This window comes from Cicer arietinum, chromosome 5, assembly GCF_000331145.2.
Source record: "Cicer arietinum cultivar CDC Frontier isolate Library 1 chromosome 5, Cicar.CDCFrontier_v2.0, whole genome shotgun sequence".
NCBI classification, from domain to species: domain Eukaryota; kingdom Viridiplantae; phylum Streptophyta; class Magnoliopsida; order Fabales; family Fabaceae; genus Cicer; species Cicer arietinum.
The window spans coordinates 68,085,859-68,110,957 of record NC_021164.2 but is presented as its reverse complement, the minus strand read 5'-3'; the positions used below and the strand labels follow the sequence as shown (position 1 = coordinate 68,110,957).

The 25,099-nt window shown below is 29.4% G+C and overlaps 3 protein-coding genes across 4 annotated transcripts in view; 2 read left to right on the top strand and 1 right to left on the bottom strand.

Annotated features, from left to right (window-relative positions):
- The first annotated feature begins 645 nt into the window (after positions 1-645).
- LOC101508879 (uncharacterized) lies at positions 646-8,481 on the top strand. Its single transcript, XM_004502587.4, has 7 exons — positions 646-831; positions 915-936; positions 1,630-2,098; positions 3,122-3,316; positions 3,831-3,860; positions 5,792-6,904; positions 7,569-8,481. Exons 3-7 carry the CDS (start codon positions 1,673-1,675, stop codon positions 8,118-8,120), a joined length of 2,316 nt encoding a protein of 771 aa, XP_004502644.1. The 5' UTR covers positions 646-831; positions 915-936; positions 1,630-1,672; the 3' UTR covers positions 8,121-8,481.
- A 3,877-nt stretch (positions 8,482-12,358) lies between these two features.
- LOC101508567 (phosphatidylinositol 4-kinase gamma 3) lies at positions 12,359-16,932 on the top strand. Of its 2 annotated transcripts, none has more exons than XM_027334234.2 (3): positions 12,359-12,486; positions 13,055-14,864; positions 16,203-16,932. In XM_027334234.2, the coding sequence occupies exons 2-3, from the start codon at positions 13,488-13,490 to the stop codon at positions 16,578-16,580; spliced, it is 1,755 nt and encodes a 584-aa protein (XP_027190035.1). In that variant the 5' UTR covers positions 12,359-12,486; positions 13,055-13,487; the 3' UTR covers positions 16,581-16,932. The 2 variants fall into 2 exon arrangements, with proteins under 2 accessions (XP_027190035.1, XP_004502643.1); XM_004502586.4 differs by having other exon boundaries at positions 12,390-12,687.
- A 3,541-nt stretch (positions 16,933-20,473) lies between these two features.
- The window catches only part of LOC101508247 (probable pectinesterase/pectinesterase inhibitor 34), a 5,212-nt gene continuing 586 nt past the window's right edge, over positions 20,474-25,099 (bottom strand). The window contains exons 2-4 of the mRNA XM_073369018.1: positions 24,404-25,099; positions 23,403-23,539; positions 20,474-21,393 (exon numbers count right to left, since the gene is read on the bottom strand). The exon at positions 24,404-25,099 is cut by the window's right edge and continues 2 nt beyond it. Of these exons, the coding sequence (XP_073225119.1) occupies positions 20,696-21,393; positions 23,403-23,539; positions 24,404-25,099 (1,531 nt within the window). The 3' untranslated portion in view covers positions 20,474-20,695. The remainder of the gene's footprint in view (positions 21,394-23,402; positions 23,540-24,403) is intronic.

Genomic DNA, 25,099 nt, shown 5'->3' with positions numbered 1-25,099 from the left:
TTAATAGTAAAACTTATTTTATGATAAAAAATAGATTTAAAGTTGATGACGTTATTAAATGAATGAGTTTTATTAATTTGAATTTCCCTGTATTAGAATTGTATTACAAAATCCAAGAAATGTAAAAAAAATATTGAATTTGACTCTAAGTATACATGACTTATTACAAATTACATTAAAATTGAACAAGGACGGGGTTCTATCTTCATCTTAATTATATTAAATTTACGGATAATCAAGACGTGCACTTCGTCTTGAAGCCTTTGTGGAATCAGTCTAAATTTTTTTGAAATTGTCGAATAATAATAATCTTGAGAGAGAAGATATTTTTATTAAATCTTTTAATTCATCGTTATCATTATGAAATTGTTACCCTCGATGCCTCAATAGTTCGGTCACGGAGGTATTTGTTTTATTATAAAACAATAATGTAATTATCAAATTAAATTTATATAATGTTATATAAAAAATTTACATTATCCATTTTTTATTTTTGTCATATATACTTTAAAAAATCACTTAAATAATTACTTAAAACTCTTATTTATTTTATTTATATGAACATTCATTTATTTTTATGACAAAAAATGAAAACTTTAACGTATATACCGCACAACAACAAAAAAACAAAAATATTTTTGAAAAATTCGGCAAATTTCCTTCTAGTGTTCTACATTTGTTTCGTTATTAATCTATAATATAGTATATATCTCTATCAATTAGAGTTGAACTTCAACAACTGAAGAAGAATAATTTGTTTCATTTCATTTTCATGCTCCCACTGCATCCTTTGAGTCGAAGACAAACAAATTCAACAATCCCATCCAATACGTCTGTAATCTTAATCTTTTTCATCAAACCATGTCTCTCTATCTTACAATTTTCAACTAACTAATTCTTCGTTTTCCTTGCAGATTATTTCCATCTTCCGCTCAGGTTAGATTTCAATTATCATATTCCCAAATAACCAAACTAGGTTACTTTTAGTTAGCGTTAGATAATTGATAAATCAATTTTTTGGGGGGGGTTTATAGTTCCATAAACAGTTTGCGATCGGATCCGGTTACACTGGTTATACTTACACATTTTTTATTGTTATGAAGAGACTGTGAAATGGGTTTTTGGGGCACTCATTTGTGGAAACCAATTAACCTAAAAGTCGCGTTCTTTAGGTTTGAGTTTTTTTTTTGGCTGCATCTTTTATTTAGCTTGGTGTCCAAGGTTATATATATATTGAAAGTTATGATGCATCTTCTACTAACTCTTTTTATGTTCGAATTGATACGTGCCTGTCAATATGGAGCGGAACTTTTTACCTTCTTTAGCAACCCCTTTTTTTGTTATTTGTGTGAATAACTTTTATAACTATTTTAGGTTTTCTCTCTACACGCATAATTTCATAGCTCTATATGCCCTTTCCAGTAAAATTTTGAAAGTAAGTAAAGTAAAAAATCCTGTAATTTTGGTCTTACAAACACATTAAAAGTCATGATCAATGGTAGAGGAGTTATTCATAATTAAGCACTTAAAAGTCATTAATGTAATTGAATATTATTCTCAATGTTATTAATAATTTTAATACAGTAGTTGTTGTCCTGGGATTGCTCTCATATTTGTGTTATATTGCAGTTCAACTTTATACTTGTTGGTGTATCTGTAATGCGATCAGTTGATGAGTGAGAAGAGGAATCCAAAGCGTCAGAAACCACTTCCTTTCAAAATGCCTGTGACAGACTTCAATGATGTGCAAAATCTCGACGATGGCATTCTTTTCCCCGTTGAAGAGATTGCGCAATACCCGTTGCCTGGATATGTATCACCAACTTCAATAAGTTTTACTCCAGATGATAGTTTGATTTCTTATTTATTTAGTCCAGATAACACATTAAACAGAAAGATTTTCACATTTGATCTGAAGACCAATAAACAAGAACTATTATTCAGCCCCCCTGATGGTGGACTTGATGAAAGTAATATTTCTCCAGAAGAAAAGTTGAGGAGGGAGAGGTCGAGGGAGCGCGGTTTAGGAGTGACACGGTATGAATGGGTGAAAACAAACTCAAAAAGGAAAGCGGTCATGGTGCCATTACCTGCTGGGGTTTGTTCCTTTATCCTTCAAAATAGTTCTAGCTTCGTTTTGTAGTTGTTTCTTATGAACTGGTTTGTCCTTTATCTTGCAAAATAGTTCTAGCATTGTTTTGTAGTTGTTTCTTATGAATTAATTAAAATAGTCTTCTATTTTTTATTCGGGACAGATCTTCTTGGGGATAGGGAAGTGCCATGGCCACCCTAAGGAAGTGCCATGGCCACCCTAACCTTTTTATAATAGATATAGATATTTATGCACATATTGTAGCATGTTAATTTCATTTATGTTTCCAAGTACATACCAAGTGTTAGCGGTGGTGTAGTAACGCAGCTGCTTTTTCCTTCTAAGAGAACATTGGATCGATTCTTACTGGTTCCTCTTTGCATTTTCGTTGTTTTTTTCTTGAGAACAAATGAATTTGGCACGAATCAAACTCTGCAGTGCGTCTCTTAAAAAGAGGCGGGCCTAACGACTTACTTCTACCCACCTAGCAATGGATTTAATCTTTTGTGAAATATGTATAAACATTTAACCAAGCTCAGTCAGTGGTCATGTCAGTCCCTTTATGACACCGTTGCTTGGTAAAAAGCTTTCAATATTTAGATTTTCTATACGAATAAACTATTCTAAGCTTTAAATGATGGTTTATACCCCCTCTGTTTGTCTATCCTTTTGCAGTTAACGTTTATTGTCTGACATAGTTTGAAAGGCAGCTTCCGGAGTTATTTGCTAACAACAATTTGTTTTTAAACATTGAGCTTCTTGTACCAGATTTATAAAAGCTATGTAGCCAGTGTTTTTTATCCCATCAGTTCATTGGTAGTAACTAGGCTTGTGCCACCTTGATACTAGTAAAAGTGTCTTGTTTATACTATTGTATCAATGTTACTCTAAATTGTATATATTTTGTGGTGTTTTCTGTTGGTGTGCATCAAATTGATTATTTTTTAATGCTTGTCCTTTTGTGTTTTGCATTGATTAATATCTTCCTATACTCACGTTTGTTATGGTTATTGTTTTGTCAATGAACAGATTTATATCCGAGATATTTCCCATTCCAAAGCAGAGCTCAAACTGCCAAGTATACCAGGTTCACCCATTATTGATCCACATCTGTCTCCAGATGGATCAATGCTTGCTTATGTAAGAGACTGTGAGTTGCATGTTATGAATCTCTTGTCCAATGAAACAAAGCAGTTGACCCATGGTGCGAAGGAAAATGGTCTTGTAAGTCCAGTAGTTGGTTAGTTGTTAATTTATTTGAGTGACTTATTGTATCTGAGTTATAAGTAAAACAGTTAATGAATTTTATACAGCCACTGACAAACAAATGTAGCCTTTGTAGCTTAAGAAGTTAGACGGTCTGTATGATGTGATATGTATCATGAAATATCCTAATGTATACTTTAAATCAGCTGCACATTCCTATCTTAACTTTGTCAAAAGTTTTTGGTTAAGCATGGTACTGCTAAATTTGATTAAGCTTGGTTTTCCATCCTTGTTATCATTGACCTGGGTAATGGTAGTTAAATGCTGTGTTGATTAACTTCTAGGGTCAATCTTTAGTAGTATTTTGTGGTTCGTTTTTTCTTATTTCTGAAATAAAGCTCGACTGTTTTAAGACATTTGGAGCTTTAAAGAACCAATTATGCATGATCATTCAATGGTGGTTTTTTTTAATGTTTTACTTTTGGATAGTCTTGGTTTCTGAAAATTTTGACATTGCATTTGTGTGTTGCAGATTCACGGGCTTGCCGAATATATAGCACAGGTGATATTTCTTTCAAAATTATATATTCTCTAGTTATATTTAAAACTATGTTGGGTGCATTGTATTTCTTGTGTGTATAAAGTTGTCCTTCCTTCTACTTTTAATTGGGCAAGTTGCATAACAACTACATTCTGAGATGATGACATATTTACTATATGATCATTGGTTTTGGGAATATTTTTATTTAAGTTTTGTAGTGCCAAGCAGTGTTGTTCAAATTGCAATCTGAATTGTAAGATTGCACGATCATGCTTCTTTTGTCCTAGTTGGATCCCATGCAAAATCGCAGTCTAGTAAGATTGGAGCTAGATTGCGTGATAAATCGTAGAGAACATGAGAACATTCTATCACTTGTAATCCGAAATGGAGCATTTTCTAAGTTGCTATGTCTTGAAGAGTTCCAAATTAGATGAAATATGATATGAAAATCTGTTTAGAAGTGGTGGGTAGTCCTCTCCTTTCAAGTCGGTTTTGTAAGGTCTGTTGGACCACTTGTTATTAGGTCACCCCTATCAGGTCACTCGAGTTACACTCCAGATGTTCAATTTTGGGCGAGAGGAGGGTGTGTTAAGAGTCTCATATTTGATTAGATGTGGTTTGAAAATGTGTTTATAAGTGGTAGATTGTCCTTGCCTTACAAGCCAATTTTGTAAGGGTTGAGTTAAGCCCAACCCAAATTTTAAGATGATGGTCTCAGTTCTGCCGCATGACTAGGGTGTGATTGCCTCCTCCGGTCCGCCCCCTCTGTCGTTTTCTATCTTCCCCTCTTGGTGATAGCATACCCTAACTGAAAGGTTTTTTTTTCCTTCTAATTATTTATTTGTTTTATGGATTTGCCTATGAATTTGGAGCTGTCAAAAAAGCCCTCAACACCAAGGTCCCCTTAATTTTATTTTAAAAAAACCTCTAATATTAGGCCCCCTATCAAATTAATTTTTGTAAAATTTAGGCCCATTAATTCATGGGGCCTAAGGGAGGGGGCTTATAGGACCCCAATATTTTGTTAATTTTGAGATTTTTTCTTAAAATTTTTTTGATATTTATTTTATTCGAAAAAAATGAAAAAAATATTTTTTTTCTTAAAAAATTTTGTGAGAAAAAAAATTTATTAAAAAGATAAATCATTTATATAAAAAAAAATCAAAAATTTTTTATCGAAAAAAAAATTGAAATTTTTTTATCGAAAAAAATCAGAAATTTTTTATAGAAAAAAATCGAGAATTTTTTATAGTAAAAATCGAAAAATTTTATTTCTCGAAAAGAAAATCGATTCTTTTTTTAAATAAGTGGGCCTATGGGCCCACTAAGCCCATAAAATTTTAGAGGGCCTTTAGTGTTGGGGGCCTTGTTTTTTGAGGCCTTTTAAATTATAAAGTTTTTTGGCCCTTCAATATGTGGGCCGGGGCCAATAATTAGGGGGCCTATCAAATTGACAGCTCTACCTATGATTGATTTGGGCTGGTTGCTTTCTGCGGAGGTTCATTTGTCAAATACTTCTGAATTCTTCTATAAATATTTTCGTGATTACAAATGTTTAATTTTCTTATTTAATTAAAACCAAATGGTTTCTTTGATGAAAAGAGTTAATTTAGTTTATGTAGTAATTTTTCTTTTATTTGATTTAATGTTAATATTTGTGTTTTGAAAGTTTCTTTATGTGAAAATATGTTTGTATTTTTAATTATTGATCGTGTACCTTGTGATTCATAATATATTTATGGAATTTCAGTCTGTAGTTTGCTTTGATGGTGCCATTTATAGTTTCCATTTCATATTATGTATTACATATGCATACATATATAGTAGTATCATTAATATTGGTATTTAGTAGTATCTTACTATCCTTTTTATGTTCCTACATTTTACGATCTTGCTACTCCTTGCAGTCCATAGAATGGTTTAAATTTTAACATGTAGTTTTCTGATTTCAGGAGGAGATGGATAGAAAAACTGGATATTGGTGGTCATTGGACAGTAAATATATTGCTTTTACTGAAGTTGATTATTCAGAAATTCCGCTTTTTAGAATTATGCACCAAGGTAAGAGCTCAGTTGGCACAGATGCACAGGAAGACCATCCTTATCCTTTTGCAGGAGCTTCAAATGTTAAAGTACGCCTGGGGGTTGTTTCGGTAGCTGGAGGCTCCATCACTTGGATGGATTTGGTCTGTGGGAGCGGGAATAAACTAGACAGCGAGGAGGAGTATTTGGCAAGAGTTAATTGGATACATGGAAACAGTGTCACTGCTCAGATCTTGAATAGGCACCAGACTAGAATAAAGATCGTTAAGTTCGATATTCGTACTGGACAAAGGAGAGATATATTGGTAGAAGAAAACAAAAGTTGGATAAATATACATGACTGTTTCACACCTCTTGATAAAGGAGTTACCAAGTTTTCTGGTGGATTTATCTGGGCTAGTGAGAAATCAGGATTTAGACACCTCTATCTCCATGATGCAAATGGGACTTGTTTAGGACCCATCACTGAAGGTGAATGGATGGTTGAGCAAATCGCCGGCGTGAATGAGGCAACAGGTCTAGTATATTTCACTGCGACCTTAGATAGTCCTCTTGAATCCAACTTATACTGTGCTAAACTTTTTGTCGATGGAACTCAACCACTTCAGGCTCCTGCCAGACTTACACATAGCAAGGGAAAGCACATTGTGGTCCTTGATCATCATATGCAAAGTTTCGTTGATATCCACGATTCCATTTGTTGTCCGCCTAGGGTATTACTTTGCTCATTAGAGGACGGAAGCATCATCACACCTTTGTATGAGCAGCAGCCAATTACAATTCCAAAATTCAAAAAGCTTCAACTTGAGCCTCCGGAGATTGTTGAAATACAAGCTGACGATGGTACTACCTTGTATGGAGCTGTTTATAAGCCTGATGCTTCAAGATTTGGACCTCCACCTTACAAAACCATGATCAATGTTTATGGTGGTCCAAGTGTTCAGCTTGTTTCTAACTCTTGGCTTAATACAGTTGACTTGAGAGCGCAATACTTGAGAAATCAAGGCGTCTTAGTTTGGAAGGTCAGTTCTCTGAATTTTACATGTTTGTGATACCCCCTGCTTGCTTTTAAATTTTTATTCAACCCACAAGGGAGTGTGGTAGATGCTTGAGTTCTTTAACCATTTGGTTAGATGTTCAATTTCTAACCAGTACGTATTGAAAACATATGTTGGGAGGAGAGGTCAACTCCTTAAATGGATCTCAATTATCTCGATGGATTAGTATTCGCAGTTGCACACGGGGATACCTTAGTTTACCAAAATATTTTTTTAACGCATATTACTTTTGTTGTTCAGCCACATGATAAAACACATACAGGTTTGAAAATGGTTATACACTATATTGAATTTGTGCAACCTTTAAACCTTGGTGTACTTATGGTTAAATTAAAGACTGAAGTATTTGCTCAAGGAGGAAGAGATGATACAAATATGATTGAGATCCATATTTATTCATGCCTAACAATGACAACTTGTTTGAATGTTTTCATCCTTGCATTTGATATTTTCATTGGTATACTCAATGATTGTTGAATTGCTTTGAAGTCTTCAATTCATAGGTTGTTGTCCCATCTTTCATGTCATGCAGCATGCAAAACATCTAGCTATTGCCTCTTCCTTATTAGTTTTCTAGTACATTGTCATTTCATCCTTCCATGTCAACTATTACTTTCCTTTATTGCAGTTAGACAATAGAGGAACTTCTAGACGGGGATTGAAGTTTGAAAGCTGTGTAAAGCACAAACTTGGACAAATTGATGCTGATGATCAGTTTACTGGAGCAGAGTGGCTTATCAAAGAAGGGCTCGCAAAATCCGGTCACATCGGGTTGTATGGGTGGAGCTATGGTGGGTATCTGTCTGCTATGACACTGTCAAGGTATCCAGATTTCTTCAAGTGTGCTATAGCCGGTGCACCCGTTACATCGTGGGATGGATACGACACATTCTACACAGAGAAGTACATGGGATTGCCATCTGAAAATAAATCAGGGTATGCAAGAGGCTCCGTTATGAACCATGTGAACAAGTTGAAAGGAAGGTTGTTGCTTGTGCATGGCATGATTGATGAGAACGTACATTTTAGGCACACTGCAAGGCTTATCAATGCACTCGTGGCAGCTGGAAAAACGTATGAGCTGATCCTTTTCCCGGATGAGCGTCACATGCCTCGGCGTCAGAGTGATCGGGTCTATATGGAAGAGAGGATGTGGGAATTCATAGACAGGAACCTGTGACATCATATATTTTTCCTTCGTTTTTCTTTTCTTTGCTCAATCGAATGGCCAGTGTAGTCTCTGAAGTTCTTTTACCTCACAAGACGATTGGCCATTTGGTGCATTTCGTTATACAGGATAAATATGAAGTTTAGATTATTAAATCACAATAAGCCTTGAAAATTAACTAGTCTAGTTTAAATTCTGAAATTTGTTGCTCTTCCTTCCCTTAACTCGGAGCAATTAGAAATTTCTTGGTGGAAGTAAGAAGTAAAATTTGAAAAGGGATATATTTAATGTTTATGAAGTGTTTGTTTACTTAAAAAAACAATGTAATGTACATTCACATGGAATTATTTTAGCTTTAATGATTCCGCTCTCATTGTTCCTACCTCACGGAAGGATTTCCATTGAATTATTATACTCCAGTATATAGTAACCAGCTTCTCTTCCTTTATTGATTGATCAATAGTTCCTATGAATAACAGAAACCTTTGATTTAGCTGTGTTCTATGTTTTTTTTTTTTACAAGAGCTCTGTTCTATGTAGATGTCTAATTGAAATAGTACTCATTTTCTTCATTTTAACTTGCCTCTAATACCCCTAATAATGTTTTTTTTGGGTTACAACTCCTATAAAGTTTGACCATGACCTCAAAGGAGTAGCATAGTAATATGAGTTAAGACAACAAAGAATATATAGGAGGTCTATATTTCGATTTATGCTACTAATATTTAACTTCTTCATTAATAATATTTGTCTGTTAAAGTTTGACCCTTAAATAAATCATTACTAATTAAAAAAATTAATAAAAATTGACAAATATTAATATTATTAAGTTGAATGTCTTGTTATGAGATTAAATTTAGGATTTCATAGTTGTGAGTACATTTTATGGTGGTATTTACCGTCCATTTTACATCAAAAATTAGACAGAAACAATCTTTAATACTCATTGAACTTAAAAAATAATTTACATTCACGGTCTATTTTTTTATATTCATTTAAGAAAATATATTGTTTATAAATTTTATATTCAACAATGTTAGAGTAGTATATTTTAAAGAATTGCACTATAGCAGTATATTTTAAAGAATTACACTATAATGTAGGTATTTATCTTGTACACAACATAAATGTCTATTTAATATTTAAAATTTAAATTATTTTTCGTAACACATTAATCAAACTTTATTTTAAAACATAAAAACTTTTTTAAAAAATCAATGTACCACCAAATGTAATTATAAAGATTAATTTTTTTAAAATAATTGAGATTTATTTAAAAAGTTGATGTTTCTCTAACATGTGTTTTTTCATAAATCGAATAGAAATTAAACCCAAAATCAATAATGAAACAACTCACTCAAACATTTACCACATGTGTCGCAGTGTACTTGTTAAAGCTCTCTTTTACTCTTTTTAGCGATTTATTCAATCCTCTAAACATGAAACAAGTATTAATAACACACATCTTATACATCGAACATATTACACTGATTTCATAAGGATTAGGGATCCAAAGCCAAGTAGTGATCCAAGAAAATGCACTTAACCTTTCACTGTTGATTGAGATTTTCTATGAGGGTTATATGTAGACAAGCATTCTGAACGTTGCGTATAGCTTTACAACCTAATCTTTTTGGGAAACAAGCATTCTGTTTGTTGCTTATAGCTTTACAAGCTCGAAGCACCTTGCACTTTAATGGGAACCCTTGTCGTCTTTAAAATGAACAATGCACGTATTAAACGAAAATATTAATGAATGTGTTTAGGGCGTTAGCAAGGAGAATAAATAATTTTTAGTCATAAAATGATTTGTTCAAGAGTGACAAACAGATTATAGATTTTACTATTTTAAAAAAATTAACATATAAATACTAACCTTGAATATTTAAAAATAAACAAATAAATCATTTTCTCAAAAAAGCATCTTTTGAGAAAAAATATTTTTTTCAAATAAAAGCATACTTAATATGGCTAAGAAAGTGTTTGATAATACCAATAAATTAACTTATAGTTTATTAAATTAGTTTATTAGTTTCTTGGATTAAATAAGATGTATTTGATAAATAAATTTTTTTCACAAATTTATAGCTTATTATGATACTCTATTTCAAACAACGTTTGATTTAATAATTTTTTATATTTTGTTCCATTTATAACCTCATTAATTTATCTGTATTATTTTTTATATATAAAACATAACTATCCGACAATTTTACTATTTACCCATTATCTTTAGCATCTTTTTTCGGTACTATTATTATTATTATTATTATTATTATTATTATTATTATTATTATTATTGTTGTTGTTGTTGTTGTTGTTGTTGTTGTTTAGAGTGGTACTATTTATTTATTTATTTTTAGATGTATGAGTTGTAGTGAATTCAATTTCTTTAATTCTTTGTCAAAATAACTCATAAAATCTTTCATCTTATTCATCTGACAATAAATTTATAAAGTTAAATTTATTTTTTATACTAAATTGTAAACCGTAAAATAAATTGCTTTTTGTGATTACTATTTATATACATGAAGTTTGTTAAACTTTTAGATAACTCTTAAAATTTATGTTTATATTTTAATTAAAAAAAAAGTAACTGATGTACCAGAAAAATAAATGAATTCTATGATTTTTTAATTTTAATTTTAGAGCTTTGTTACATATTTTAGATTTTCTACCACAAAAATTATAAATGAGATAAATATAGTAAAACATAGAAAAGAGTAAACATGGATAAAAGAAGAAAATATAAGAAAAAAAAGTGAAATAGGGAAATAAATTAAGTATAAAAAAATCAACTAAAACAATAGGCAAAATATTGGATAAAAATGTCACAATTTTTTTTAAAATTAAATAATCATGTTATTTTATAGGCTAAATACCACTTGTAGTCCCTTAACTTAATTTCCTTTAACGTTTTAGTCCTTTATCTTTTTTTTTCTTTCCAATTTAGTCCTTTATTTTAATTTTAAGTGACAATTTGATCTTTTATGTTTTAAAATGTCAACAATGTTATCCTTTTTTTTTACAAAAATTCATCAAATTTTTTAAACAAAACTCATAAAATTAATTATATTCTTCAATATAATACAAATTTTATCAAATTCGTAACGCAAATCTTGAAATAAACTCATATTTTTATTCTTTATTTGATGTTATTAGAGATAAAGGACCAAATTAAAAGAAAAAAAACTTAAAAGACTAAAACGTCAATTGAAATTAAGTTAAGGGACCACGGGTGGTATTTAACCTATTTTATATTGTTAAAAATTAAATTTACATAATATTTTAATTTTAATTAATTAACTTTTCAACTATAAATCATCATATCAGCTAAATTTTCGAAGATCAGTCAACTTTTCAACTATCACCTAACTTGTAATAAAAATTTACCAAGCGAAGCTTAAGTGTCTTGAGAAAATTAACTATATACTACAATGCATATAAATAAAAGTATTTCAAATACATTTATTTATAACATATTTTTTATTAAATGCATTACATAATAAAATGAAAAATAATTAAAGTGATAAAGATACTTGAAATAGCTTTTGTAAAAAAATTATAAAAAAGGTAGATAGAAACAATGTTTGAGACGTATAAAATACCATTTTCTTCTTTATTATAAATGTTTCTTTTGTAATTTCTATTTTTTATAAATTATATGTTTCTTAATATTATAAATGAAACGTTAAATATTTTTTCACTAATATATATATATATATATATTTATTATATTTTAATTCATTTAAATATTCCATCAACTATTAATAATAAAGATATATATTTTTTTTTAGAAAAATCGATATTAGTAATTAATATGGTCAATCTTTTGAAGAGAGTAAAGATTGATTTATCGTTTAACTTTTTAACGTTGACACTTTAACTATAAAATTAATTTTATATCTCATGTTAATAAGATATATTAATACAAAACAAAAAAATAATAAAAGTATATTAATAAGTCAAATTTATTTTATCATTTAAATCAATACAATTAATGTTGAAGTCATATTTTAACGATAAATATCAGTAAAATTAAAATATTAAAATTCCAAAAATTACGATTAACCTACCGTGTAAACATTATTTAGAATTAAATTGATAGTAAAAACTCAAAGAAAGAAACGTTAAAGAAAGGAGGAAAAAAAATTATGGAATTCGAAATTACACATTAAATGTTACGTGGTGAGGAGGTTAATTTAATGAATGTCCAATAACGAATAATGAATAGACTTATACTTGAGCAAGTCATCATCGAAACAAAAAAACAAAAACAAAAAATGAACAATGTTGCGAACTTGGGTGACAAGTCAGGAAGTGGATGATTATAAATAGCATAGCAAAGAAGCTTACTAGGAAGTGCCATAACAAAACCGTGATTTTCATTTTCATTCTCTCTTTTCTTTTTCGATCGATCATTACACGATACTTCTAACTCACTGAGTCAATTATTTTCCCTTAAATTTTGGAAACCTTACAATTTTACCGATTCGCTAAATGGCGCTTCGTTTCTCAACTTTCTCATTTCACCGTCATCCTACATGACTTTCTTCTTCGCTTTTCTTTCACTCTCTTTGTAAGCTTTTTCTTTTATGGATTTTCATTTATCAGCCTTTTCTTAGGAACCAAATTCATATTCTCTTTTCCTTAATTGGAAATTTTTAATATTATTATTGTTTCGATTTCATTTCGTAACAAATTATATTCAATCTACTAATAAACATGCAATTTTTCGACTCGTCGATGTGAAATTATCTTAAATCTGATTTTGAATTTCAATGTTTCCTAATCCATGTGAATTTAAACTTGACATTTTACATTTTACTTATGAATTATGGTTATGTTATTTAAAGTTTTTGAATATTTTTATATACTTTTATTTCATTTCTTTTGTTGAATTTTATCATTTCTCTCTGAAGATATTTTTGCTTTTTTTTTTGTAGGGTAACTGGACTACGGTTTGCTAGGAATCTCTGTAATCTTTCCTGAATTTTGTCATAGTATAGATTAAACATTGTAGCGATGTAAAAGTATATCGCAATATCAATTCAAGGAGACATTTGATTTGATCAGTTGATCTTCATTTCTCTAAAGTTTCATTTTCCAGAAATCTTGGTTTGGTTCTGAGCCCTGATTTTTGGAAAGAAACTATAATGCATATTTTTTAGGATTCTAATTTTTGTTAACTGCTTAAGGTTCAGGCATGGGCTACTTTTGTAGGAAGAGTGAAATCCATTCAAAGTAGAAAAAGTTAGGGGGAAAATTAGTTGACGTTACTCATTATTGTGATGGGCATGTTTTGATTTTACTATTAGTGTTAGGGTTCATAGCTTGTTTATTTTTTAGCTAGCAAGATTTTGAACCTGTAAACTGAGAATGGCTTGTTTGACGCTTCGTCCAATGCAAGAAGATTCTGTTCACACTCGTGGTGAATTTACTGGTTGTTTTAGTCCTCTTATGAGGGATTCAATTTTGATTTACCTTACTGTTGGTGGATCTGTGATTCCCATGCATATTATGGAGACGGATTCCATTGCTTCAGTGAAGCTGAGAATTCAAACCTTCAAAGGTTATTTTGTAAAGAAACCGAAACTGGTTTTTGAAGGGAAGGAATTGGCTCGTAACAAATCATGTGTTCGTGATTATGGTGTTGCTGATGGAAATGTGTTGCACCTAGTTCTAAGGCTTTCTGATCTTAAAGCTATTACAGTTAGGACTTTATGTGGAAAGGAGTTTGGGTTTTATGTTGAGAAGACTAGGAATGTGGAATATGTGAAGAAGCAGATTGCAAGGAAAGGGCTCGGGTTCTTCGATCTTGCAGATCAAGAATTGGTATGGGAGGGTGAGGCACTTGAAGACCAGAGACTTATTGGGGACATATGTAAGGACAACGATGCTGTTATTCATTTGTTGGTTAGGATGACAGACACCAAAGTAAGAACTCAACCAGTTGAGAAGGATTTTGAATTATCAATTGAGGCATCATTCGCACACGATGCAGTGCCAAATTTAGCCGCAGACCAATTAGGACCAGTGTCTATAACAAATAAGGTCCTGAAGAGAAACCAATCGACTAGAGAATTTCTTTTGGAACCAATTTATAACAATTCCAATATCAAAACTACACCAGTGATTCAGGAACTAATTAAGGTTACTTTAGAGGGGTTAGAGAAAGGCCGTAAACCAGTTCAATCTTCAGAGGGATCAGGAGGAGCTTATCTCATGCAAGACTCATTTGGCTTAAAGTATGTATCAGTTTTCAAGCCTACTGATGAGGAGCCAATGGCGATTAATAATCCTCGAGGCTTACCTATCTCTGTGGATGGTGAAGGGTTAAAGAAAGGCACACGGGTAGAGCAAGGTGCATTGAGAGAAGTTGCAGCTTACATTTTGGATCATCCAAGGAAAGGACTTCGTTCACATCGTAACAATGAGGAACAAGGGTTTGCTGGAGTTCCACCTACAGTTATGGTCAAATGTATGCATGAAGGGTTCCATCATCCTGAAGGTTATAAGAATGTTTCAAGCAATGTTAAAATAGGATCGCTTCAGATGTTTATGAAGAACATTGGAAGCTGTGAAGACATGGGCCCTAGTGCATTTCCAGTGGAAGAGGTACACAAGATCTCTGTGCTGGATATCAGGTTGGCAAATGCAGATAGACATGCTGGGAACATTTTGGTTGCCAAGGATGGTAAAGATGGTTCAACTGTCCTTATTCCAATCGATCATGGCTATTGCCTGCCAGATTGCGTAAGTCTTCTAAAACAATAAATGAATAGTTTCATTTATTTATTTATTTATTTATTTATTTATTTATTTATTTATTTATTTATTTATTTATTTATTTATTTATTTATTTATTTATTTATTTATTTATTTATTTATTTATTTATTTATTTATTTATTTATTTATTTATTTATTTATTTATTTATTTATTTATTTATTTATTTATTTATTTATTTATTTATTTATTTATTTATTTATTTATTTATTTATTTATTTATTTATTTATTTATTTATTTATTTATTTATTTATTTATTTATTTATTTATTTATTTATTTATTTATTTATTTATTTATTTATTTATTTATTTATTTATTTATTTATTTATTTATTTATTTATTTATTTATTTATTTATTTATTTATTTATTTATTTATTTATTTATTTATTTATTTATTTATTTATTTATTTATTTATTTATTTATTTATTTATTTATTTATTTATTTATTTATTTATTTATTTATTTATTTATTTATTTATTTATTTATTTATTTATTTATTTATTTATTTATTTATTTATTTATTTATTTATTTATTTATTTATTTATTTATTTATTTATTTATTTATTTATTTATTTATTTATTTATTTATTTATTTATTTATTTATTTATTTATTTATTTATTTATTTATTTATTTATTTATTTATTTATTTATTTATTTATTTATTTATTTATTTATTTATTTATTTATTTATTTATTTATTTATTTATTTATTTATTTATTTATTTATTTATTTATTTATTTATTTATTTATTTATTTATTTATTTATTTATTTATTTATTTATTTATTTATTTATTTATTTATTTATTTATTTATTTATTTATTTATTTATTTATTTATTTATTTATTTATTTATTTATTTATTTATTTATTTATTTATTTATTTATTTATTTATTTGTGAAAATAGTTTAAGTTGATGTTGTTTTGGGCAACTTGGTTGTGTCTTTCTTAGATCAAATTCTCATGCTTATCCCCTAAAATAATTGTTAAAATGCAGCAAAATTGTGGATGCGGTTATCTGTTATATATTTGCCATACTTTCATTTTTATCTGTTTAACAGATTAACAGATTTATGTCACAGTCAGATGATAATAATTTTTCTTAAATTGCCATAAGATATACTGTAGGTTTTAACTCTTTAGTTTCACTATACTGCTTACTATCTATAATTTTGATCCTGTTTCATATGGTTTTTCTCAGTCTTTCCTGATAATATGTAGAAATATCTGCAAATGAATTATGCCATTCTATCATATATTTAAGCCGCCTCATAAATGCTCTAAGCCCCTTTTTGCAGTTTGAAGACTGCACTTTTGACTGGTTATACTGGCCACAAGCTCAAGAACCTTACTCCCCAGACACCGTTGAGTACATAAAATCTCTGGATGCAGAAGAAGATATTAAGCTTTTGAAGTCTCGTGGATGGGAACTTCCTCCGGAATGTGCCCGAATCCTTCGTATATCAACCATGCTTCTTCAGAAAGGTGCAGAGAAAGAACTCACTCCTTTCACCATTGGAAGCATCATGTGTAGAGAAACATTGAAGAAAAAGTCTGCCATTGAGCAGATTATTCAGAAAGCTGAGGAAGCTGCACTTCCTGGAACAAGTGAAGCAGCATTCCTTTATCTTGTTTCAGTGATCATGGATAATCACTTAGAAGGGCTATTCCAATGAGTGACTGAATTGTAATACACATGATACAATTTATAAGATAGTAGTGTAAACTGAGATGCTCCATTCGTCTTCATCGTGGATCCCACAATCTAGTATATTGGATTGTGGTTAAACTTCTTCCAACCACCAATCAAGAATTTGATGCTTGTGTTGCTATATCGACTTTTGAGTTTTTTATGCATCTATGGCTGCATAGAATGGAAGTATATTTGTATATTGACCAGGAATGTTTATGGAATTTCTGTGCAATATCATCCCACTGTTCTGTGCTTCTTGAGCCAATATGCAATTTTGATAATAAAGGCTGTACTTTCAATATTTAATAAATTATTCCATTCCGTATTGTGTCCAAGCTGTTTTTCTCTTCATATGTTGAATTTCCATGATTGATACGGGGTGAAAGAATTGTTGGAAAGAATGGGAGCAAGAGGAATTTAATTATTTTTGTTTGAAAACTTTAGAATTTGACTAGAATTGCATAAAAAGTTTTAAATATTCTGGATTAATGGTGACTGAAAATATGAGAACAATACTGGGTTTACAGCCTGAAGGTAAGTTTGTATCCTTCAACTAATTTCTTGATGTTGTGAGGAAATGAATATTATAATTATGAATAGGTTAGTAACTGTATTTCACTTTAATAAAATTAATATAGATAATTTTGATTATAATTGAGTCTAGAGTAATACTCCCTTCGCTTTTATATCTCTTATTTATAAATAAAATTTTCTTGTTTCACACATTTTAAGAAATTAAGTATAATTAAAAAATAATTTTATAATAATTATCAAATTAAATTTGTATCGGAACTATACATTCATCTTAGAAAATTTAATAAAGGATATTTTTGAAACAATCATATAAAGTCGAAGAAATTATAAACTTTATTTATAAATAAGATCAAATGTAGTATCTTATATTCTCTCTGTCTCAAGTATAAAAGAAGTTAAACTTTTTTTTATACAAATAGTAAAAATTCATATGTAATTGTAGTATTTTATCATTTTACATGGATTAATATATTGATGAAATATTAAAAAGACGAGTAAGATGACGACGAAGAAGATGAATGTTCATGTATTTTTTTTTAAAAAAGATTATTATAATTAAATTTTGACTTTTTAGTTTTTTTATTAAAAAATTATTAATAATAGTTCTACGTAGATTTGCCACTCAACATTTTTAATGATATGTTAGTATTTGTGAAGTAAAATTTTATAAATATATTAAAAGATAAACAACCTAAACAAGAGATAGAAATAAAATAAAAATAATATAAAAACTTTTGTAAATATTTTAAAAGATAAAAATATAAGTTTGTAAACAATTTTAAAGATAAAAGAATCTAATAAAAAAAACAAAGAACGTATCACATGTAAGTGTAATTTGCTTCTATTATTATATTGGATTCATTTGTTTAAGATTTTAAAAAAGTGATTTTTATTTTATATTTTTAAAAATAATTTAATGAAAATTTACTTAAAATAGTAAAAAATTTAGATTCATTTGTTACTAATTAAAAAATACTTAGACATTCAGCAACTTAGATATTAATTATTAAATATTTTAATATAATAAATATTACATTTTAAAAAAAAATGTATCTTTAAAATATAATTTTTATGAAGAACTTCTAAAAATAACTTATTATTTTTTGAAAATTTATTATTCAGACCAAGTTATAGAAAATACTTAAAATAAACTACTTAAAATTTATTTTTAAAATTATTTTTAAAAACATTATAATAAAATAATAAAATATCATAAAAATCATTTTTTTTTAAATCTTAAATAAATACTCATTATTTTATTGACAACGAACTAAAAAGCTGAAAATCATTTAAGAATTATTTTTATTTTTATAAATTAATTAAAAGAAACTTATATTTATAGATATTTTGAGAAATAATATATGTTTAATTATCGCTCAAAATAAAAGTGTCGCTCATTGAAATTAGAGCTGTCAATTTGACAAACCCCTTAATTATTAGCATCGGCCCACATGTTGGAGGGACCAAAAAAATTTATAATTTAAAAGACCCCAAAAAACAAAGTCTCCAACACCAAAAGCCCCTAAAATTTAGTGGGCCTAGACCTACATTTTCAAAAAAAGAATCGATTTTCTTTTTTTTGAAAAATAAAATTTATCGATTTTTTCACTGATAAAAAATTTTGATTCTTTTTTATGACAAATTTTAATAAAAAAATTTTGATTTTTTTTCGGTAAAAAATTTTCGATAAAAAATTTTTGATTTTTTTTTCAATAAATTCTTTTTTGGATAAAAAATGATTTACAATTTTTTTTTATTTTCGATATTTTTTCAAGAAAATAAAATTTTTAAAAGTTTAATAAAAGATATAATATTAAAGGTTTGATAAAAAAAATAAATAAATAAAACTAAAGAAGCGTTCTAAGTTAGGGATTTTTTAACAGCTTTAATTGAAACTAAACATAGATTGGGAATAAGACTCTCATTATGAAGAACGCCCCATGTGAGATGTCTATACTCTAATCTAGTAGGCCCCCATCAATGAATGCTTTAGAAATGCATTCTCCACCGAAGCTTCCGCGCAATAATGAGCCAAGTAAAACTTCCCCTAAATCATAATTTCAGTCTTTTGTAAGCGTTCTCATTTTAATTCATTCCTCAGGAAAAAATTTAAATCAATTATTGAATCACTTTACTCATTTTAGTTACTGCGTTATAATGATAAGTAACTATTTTAATAATTAATTTTATTTTTTATTGTGCTAAAAATTAAAGTGACACACACTACTATATCAAAACTAAAATGATAGTTTACAAAAAAATTCTCAAGTTACACGTCTCTTGTCTAAAATGGAATAAAAAACATAAAAGAATACAAGCAACACTCATAAAAGAATGAATAGATATGTTTTTCATTCCATGATAGATCTAGGATGAGGAACTTTTGTTAAACAATCATTTTAGTTTATGAAATGGAACTTTTGATGTTTGTGCCTTTTTTATCTATGTGTCCAATTTGATGAGGACATGGTGGTAACCAAACACCATTAAATAGACGACACATTACCATGACTAAAGAATTTTGACTTTTCCAAATAAACTCAACAGTACACATTTCTATTTTTTATTTATTTTAAATTTATAATAACTTTTGATAAACAAAAATCTAAAAAAACAAATTAGGTGAAAATTCATTGTCAAATAAATCATCAACAAATGAGTTCATAAATAAACAAATTTCTTTGAACTTCTATGATAGTGGTAAATTGTATAAGTCAAAGCGGTTTAGAGTTATCTATGGAGAGGAAAAAGAAAGTTCAGGAGAAAATAAATTGGATTGTAAATACAAAAATGATTTGTTGTTTTTAAAAGTAAAAAAATAAAAAATTGGTTTCTCAACCTATGTAACATGTTATTAGATAAAAATAATAAAAAGAAATATGAGGTATATAACTATTTATTGTTGAATTGTATTAAAAGAATGTGTTAAAAGATATATTAAATCAAAAATGCATAATTCGTGTCGGTGGAATGAAGATGCAAGTAGCCAAGTACTCTTTTAGACTTTTACAAGACTTTTACAAAAAACAATTACTTTATAGACTTATAATCTTTCAGACTGATAATACATGTTAGGTTTTTATAATAACATTTTTTTTTTATTAAAAAAGTGGTTGAGTAAGACACAAATTCTTGTGGAAAAAAAGTCAATAGTTTTTTGTTTGATAGAACCAAATTCAAACCATTTCATTAACAATAAATTATTTAATACATGTTGAAATTTCAATAAAAGTTTAAATACCAGCTAAAAACGGCCGCTGATACAAAGTGATGAGCAACTTTATTGATTTAACTTCTAATAAACTAAAGACGAGAGATTTGAAAAAGAAAAGAAACTATATGTTTAATGAAAGAGCTATATATTTGATAAAACAGTGTTTACAACATATAATTAAAAAAATAAGCATGTTGCCCGAAAATAAGTGTATATGTAGTTTGGTACAATTACCAAACAAAGTATGTACCTATAAAATAAAATGGGCAAATCGAATAATTAGCTAGTACTGAAAAGTTTGAACAATAGAATAAGATTAAAGATTGAAAGGTTTGCTATATAAATAGAATTCAGGTGGATAAGCCAGCTACGAATGCCACCCCAGTAGACGGTAACCAAGACGAGCCCGATATGAATTGGGCCACCGTAAATCTATTTGCTTCCACGGTGGACGTTATAACCCGAAACCCGGGCCACGTTACTCGTTGACCAATAGCTCCACCCGGCCCATAATTCATGTATTCACCATAGTACAACGTGTCTAAAGCAAATGTTGCATTCCATTCTAGCCATCCACGTGGATGTATGTGATCTCCCATGTATGATAACATGTACACAGTTTTAGAGTATAGTTTCCATGGACGGCCCAGATACGTTTGGAAGCTACCCTTGGATGCTTCTAGATCTGGTGTCGCAAGGATCCGACAGTTATGGATTGAAATACCCGTGTTTTGATTCGGGTCTTTTCTGTTTTGGGCCGTAATTGTGTTTTTTTGTTGGGCCATGGGCTTGCGAGCGTAGAGGCTACAGTTTTGAAAAACAACTGCAGCGTTGCCGAATATGAAGTCCACGGTACCGTAAATGTCACATTCGCGGTAAAATTGACGGTTTGAGTGGACATACATTGTGTCTTGGTATCCTATGATGTTGCAACGATACACCACCGCGTGGTCTGCTCCGACACGGAGGGCCACCGCTTGGTGCTTTGCTGGTCCGGCGTAGTTCTCGAACGTCACGTCTCTTGCAATGAAACCTGGCCCACTAGCAGCTGCACAATATAAGATTAATTATTATTATTATTATTGTAAAGTCGTTGAAATAGAACTATTGTTAGTGCCTTAGTGGTATTATTGTCTTTAGGAAATAGGAAAGTTCTGTTGCTAGTTCCGGACAAGAACATGTTATTGCTTATATGTCGATTTGGCAAGCAATGCATGACCTACTAACAATAATTTGGACCCATTCAATTTTCTTTAACTCCTCAATTGAAATAGTGCTGATGATACAATAAAAAAAAGTTCACCTTTCATTTGCTCATAATCACAATATTTTTGTCTCATTCGAATTGCCAATTTTCTCTCTCTTTTTTATATTATCATTATGCAGCTGCAGAAACAGGGATAAAATAAAAGGTAACCACGATAAAATTTGATTAGGAGGGAAAAAGTGTGCGAGGTTTGAATAAGACTGTTTCAGTTGTGTCATTATAAAACTTTAACTCGTCCACTCATCTATTTTTATTTTTAAAGATTTAAATATCAAATTTGTTTCTGTAAAATGTTAAAAAAAGTTATTTTAGTATTTGTAAAATAATAGTTGTTTTTAGTCTCTGCGAAATACAAATCTTTTTATTTTGGTATTTGTCGTTCACAACCGTTACTTTTATATTGGGTTGGCAAATGATTGTGTAATTAATTGTTTGATTATTGAGGTACAAAACCAAAATGCAATGATGAATTGAAGGACCAAAATTAAAATGTGAAAACTTATTTTTCAACTTTAAAATTTAATCTTCTTCTTCCATTTATAATTTGGATTTGTTATTTTTTTTATCAAACCTCATCTTCTTCTTCTTCTTTTAATCCCTGGGAAATTGGTTGAGTTATGTGGGAAAAATGTCGGACAATTCTTCGACAAGAAATTTGCGGCGAGGAGAGTTATTACCACGATGTGATTGTGGAAAAATTACGCGTTTATAAATGTCTAATATAAATGAAAATCTATGAAGAAGATTATGGAAAGTGTTGATTTTGGGGTATGTTTTAATTATTTTGTTTCAATGTGTTGATTTTTTACTATTATATTTTTGAAATTTTCTGAAATTAATAATGCACTTCAACAATTGATTTTAGAAAAAAATTGGAGGCTTTAATCCACTTGGGCGATATAGATATAATGACTACCCTTTTAGTCAATTGTTTTTCGTTTTTGAAAAATTGTGTGTAGAAGAATTAATATAATTTTGATTACGGAGGTTGTTTTTTGTTTTGAGTCTGAAAATATATATTTTTGAAAAACTATATAGACTTCATTCCATTTTAATACATAATTTTGCTAATAGTTTTTTTCAAAGAAAGCACACAGTTTTATTAATTTTAAGTAACTAATGTGTCCGTTTGCCAACTTAACAGAAAAATAACAGTTATGAATAAAAATGACTAAAACAATAAGGTTTGTATTTTGCAGAGATCATAACAAAAAAAATTATTTTGTTGAAATCAAAATCAAAGTTTTTTGGAAGGAATTTGATATTAAACTTTTTAAAATATGCAAGTGATCGAACATTTTACTGGGTTAGACAGGCAAGTAAAACAGCAAGGAATCTTGAAATATGACAATCTAGAATAGCAACCCACTTTCAACTTGTACGGAGTCTACCCTCGTGTGTCGTGCATGGTTTTTAACTTTAGTTTATGGCGTTTTCTTTTTTCTTACTTTTTACAATAAAAATACCCGAAATTAATATAAAAGATGTAAAAGTGAGTTAACTTTTATTCTACCTTAAAGATGTATTTAACTTCTAAACATTTAATACATGTTAATTTTAACTAGTTATATACATTTTTATATTTTTGTTTTAAATTATTTTATATTTTCATTTAAATAATCATGCACACATCCCTTACAAATTTCAATGTTTTTAATCTACACAGTCTAAATTTTATCATAGTTTAAAAAATACAGAATTTCTAGCATTTTTTTTTTACTTAAAATATTCTAGCCAGTTGCCGACTAGTAGTAGTAATTTGAAATTTACCAAAAGGGAAAGGAATTTACCAAAGGAAGCCGTGTGAAATGTGGTCAAATTTTGCATAACATTTTTTCCACCTGTGATGACTGTTTTGCCCTTTCCGTCCCCTATGATCATAACATTTGTTTTCTTCCTTCCTATCTTTAAATTGTCTTCTTCGTACCTGAAATTGTATTTTTGCATAAAAAATTGTTAGTTGTGCTTATTTTTCACCAAACATGCATACATTTTGCAATCATCATCACAAGCTGATTAATTAAATAATTAATTAAGAAAAAATAATAACGTTTTAATTATATAGAAGGGTAGATTCAGATAAATATCTTTAAATGAAAACATTATTTTAATTATGATGGATCGTTCCAAGTGCCAAATTAGTAAAGGGTTTAAACCTCCACAAAATAATTACTTTTTCATATATATTTAATTTAAAAAAAAATATCTAAGTAGTTTAACAAATTTAAAAACTTTATAATTATAAAAAGAAATAACTATTGATATATTTAAAAAAAATATTGCTGTTAATATTTAAAAGATATTTATTTTTTTTATTAAGACAATGCAGTAAAATTTACTTTATTAAGATAATTATAAAAAGAAATAACTATTGATATATATTAATGTGGGGTGCAACACTCAGTTATTACAATATTATTATTACGCTCGTCACATGATTTACAGTTATTGGTATATGAATTGTGAATAATTATTAATACCAACAAGTCAATGACGCAATCACACCGCAGTCTATATTCCACCAATGAATTCGTTTATTTATTTATTTCAAACGGAGTAACAAACATTTCTTGAATGTTATACACATTATACCGTGATTTTGAGATTTGAATTTGATAGAAGAAGTTAAGTGTAACGATATTAGTATTTTTGAATTAGAAAGTAAATTTCCATTTTTAATTAGCAAAACCAAAATAAAAATGACTAAAAAAGCAGATGTTAGGCAGAAAGAAGAAGAAGAAAAAGTGAAAAACAGAGTGAAAAGGACAGATTGAAATAGAATTATTTTTACCTTCCTTGTCTGATATAGATAATGAAGCGTCGGTTACCATATTCAGGTATTTTCTTAATAGCTTCAGCTATAGTTTTCACCGTTCCGTTACCGTCTTTAGAGACTATTACATCTGCCTGTATTTCCGACACCGCCAAGTTCAGCAATCTCCTCTCTCGTCTACTCAACCACTTCGGAAAATTATCTTCCCGCATTGTCAATAACCGTCTCTTGTTCTGTATAGGAACGCCGGAGAAATCATCACCGACACCGGAGGCAGAGAAAATGGCAAGACAATTACTCACCAGCTCCGACAAGTCCTTTAAATTATTAGTCATCTGATTCTTCACTTCGCCGGAAGTGTCGGAAAAACCCTCAGCGCACGTGTCTTGGTTCGTAAGCGCGGCGCTAAGCCACGTTAAGACATCGTCGGTGGAGGATGCTGCGAGAGGCTTAATGGAGCCGCTAGAGGTGGAAGGTTTGACGGAGGTGAGCGACTTCGCGACGGCATCGATTGAATCGTCGAGAAGCTCGAGGCAATCTTGATAAGCGGTGCGGATACGTGGATTCATGCCGACGGCTGAGGAAATGGAGGCGGAGGAATAGAGTGCTTTGGAGAGATGCTGCAGCGTCATGTTGAGGGAAATGTGAACGAGGTCTTTCTCCGATGCAATTGTGGATCCAGGGAAATCGAGGAAGGAGTTAACGCAGAGTGTA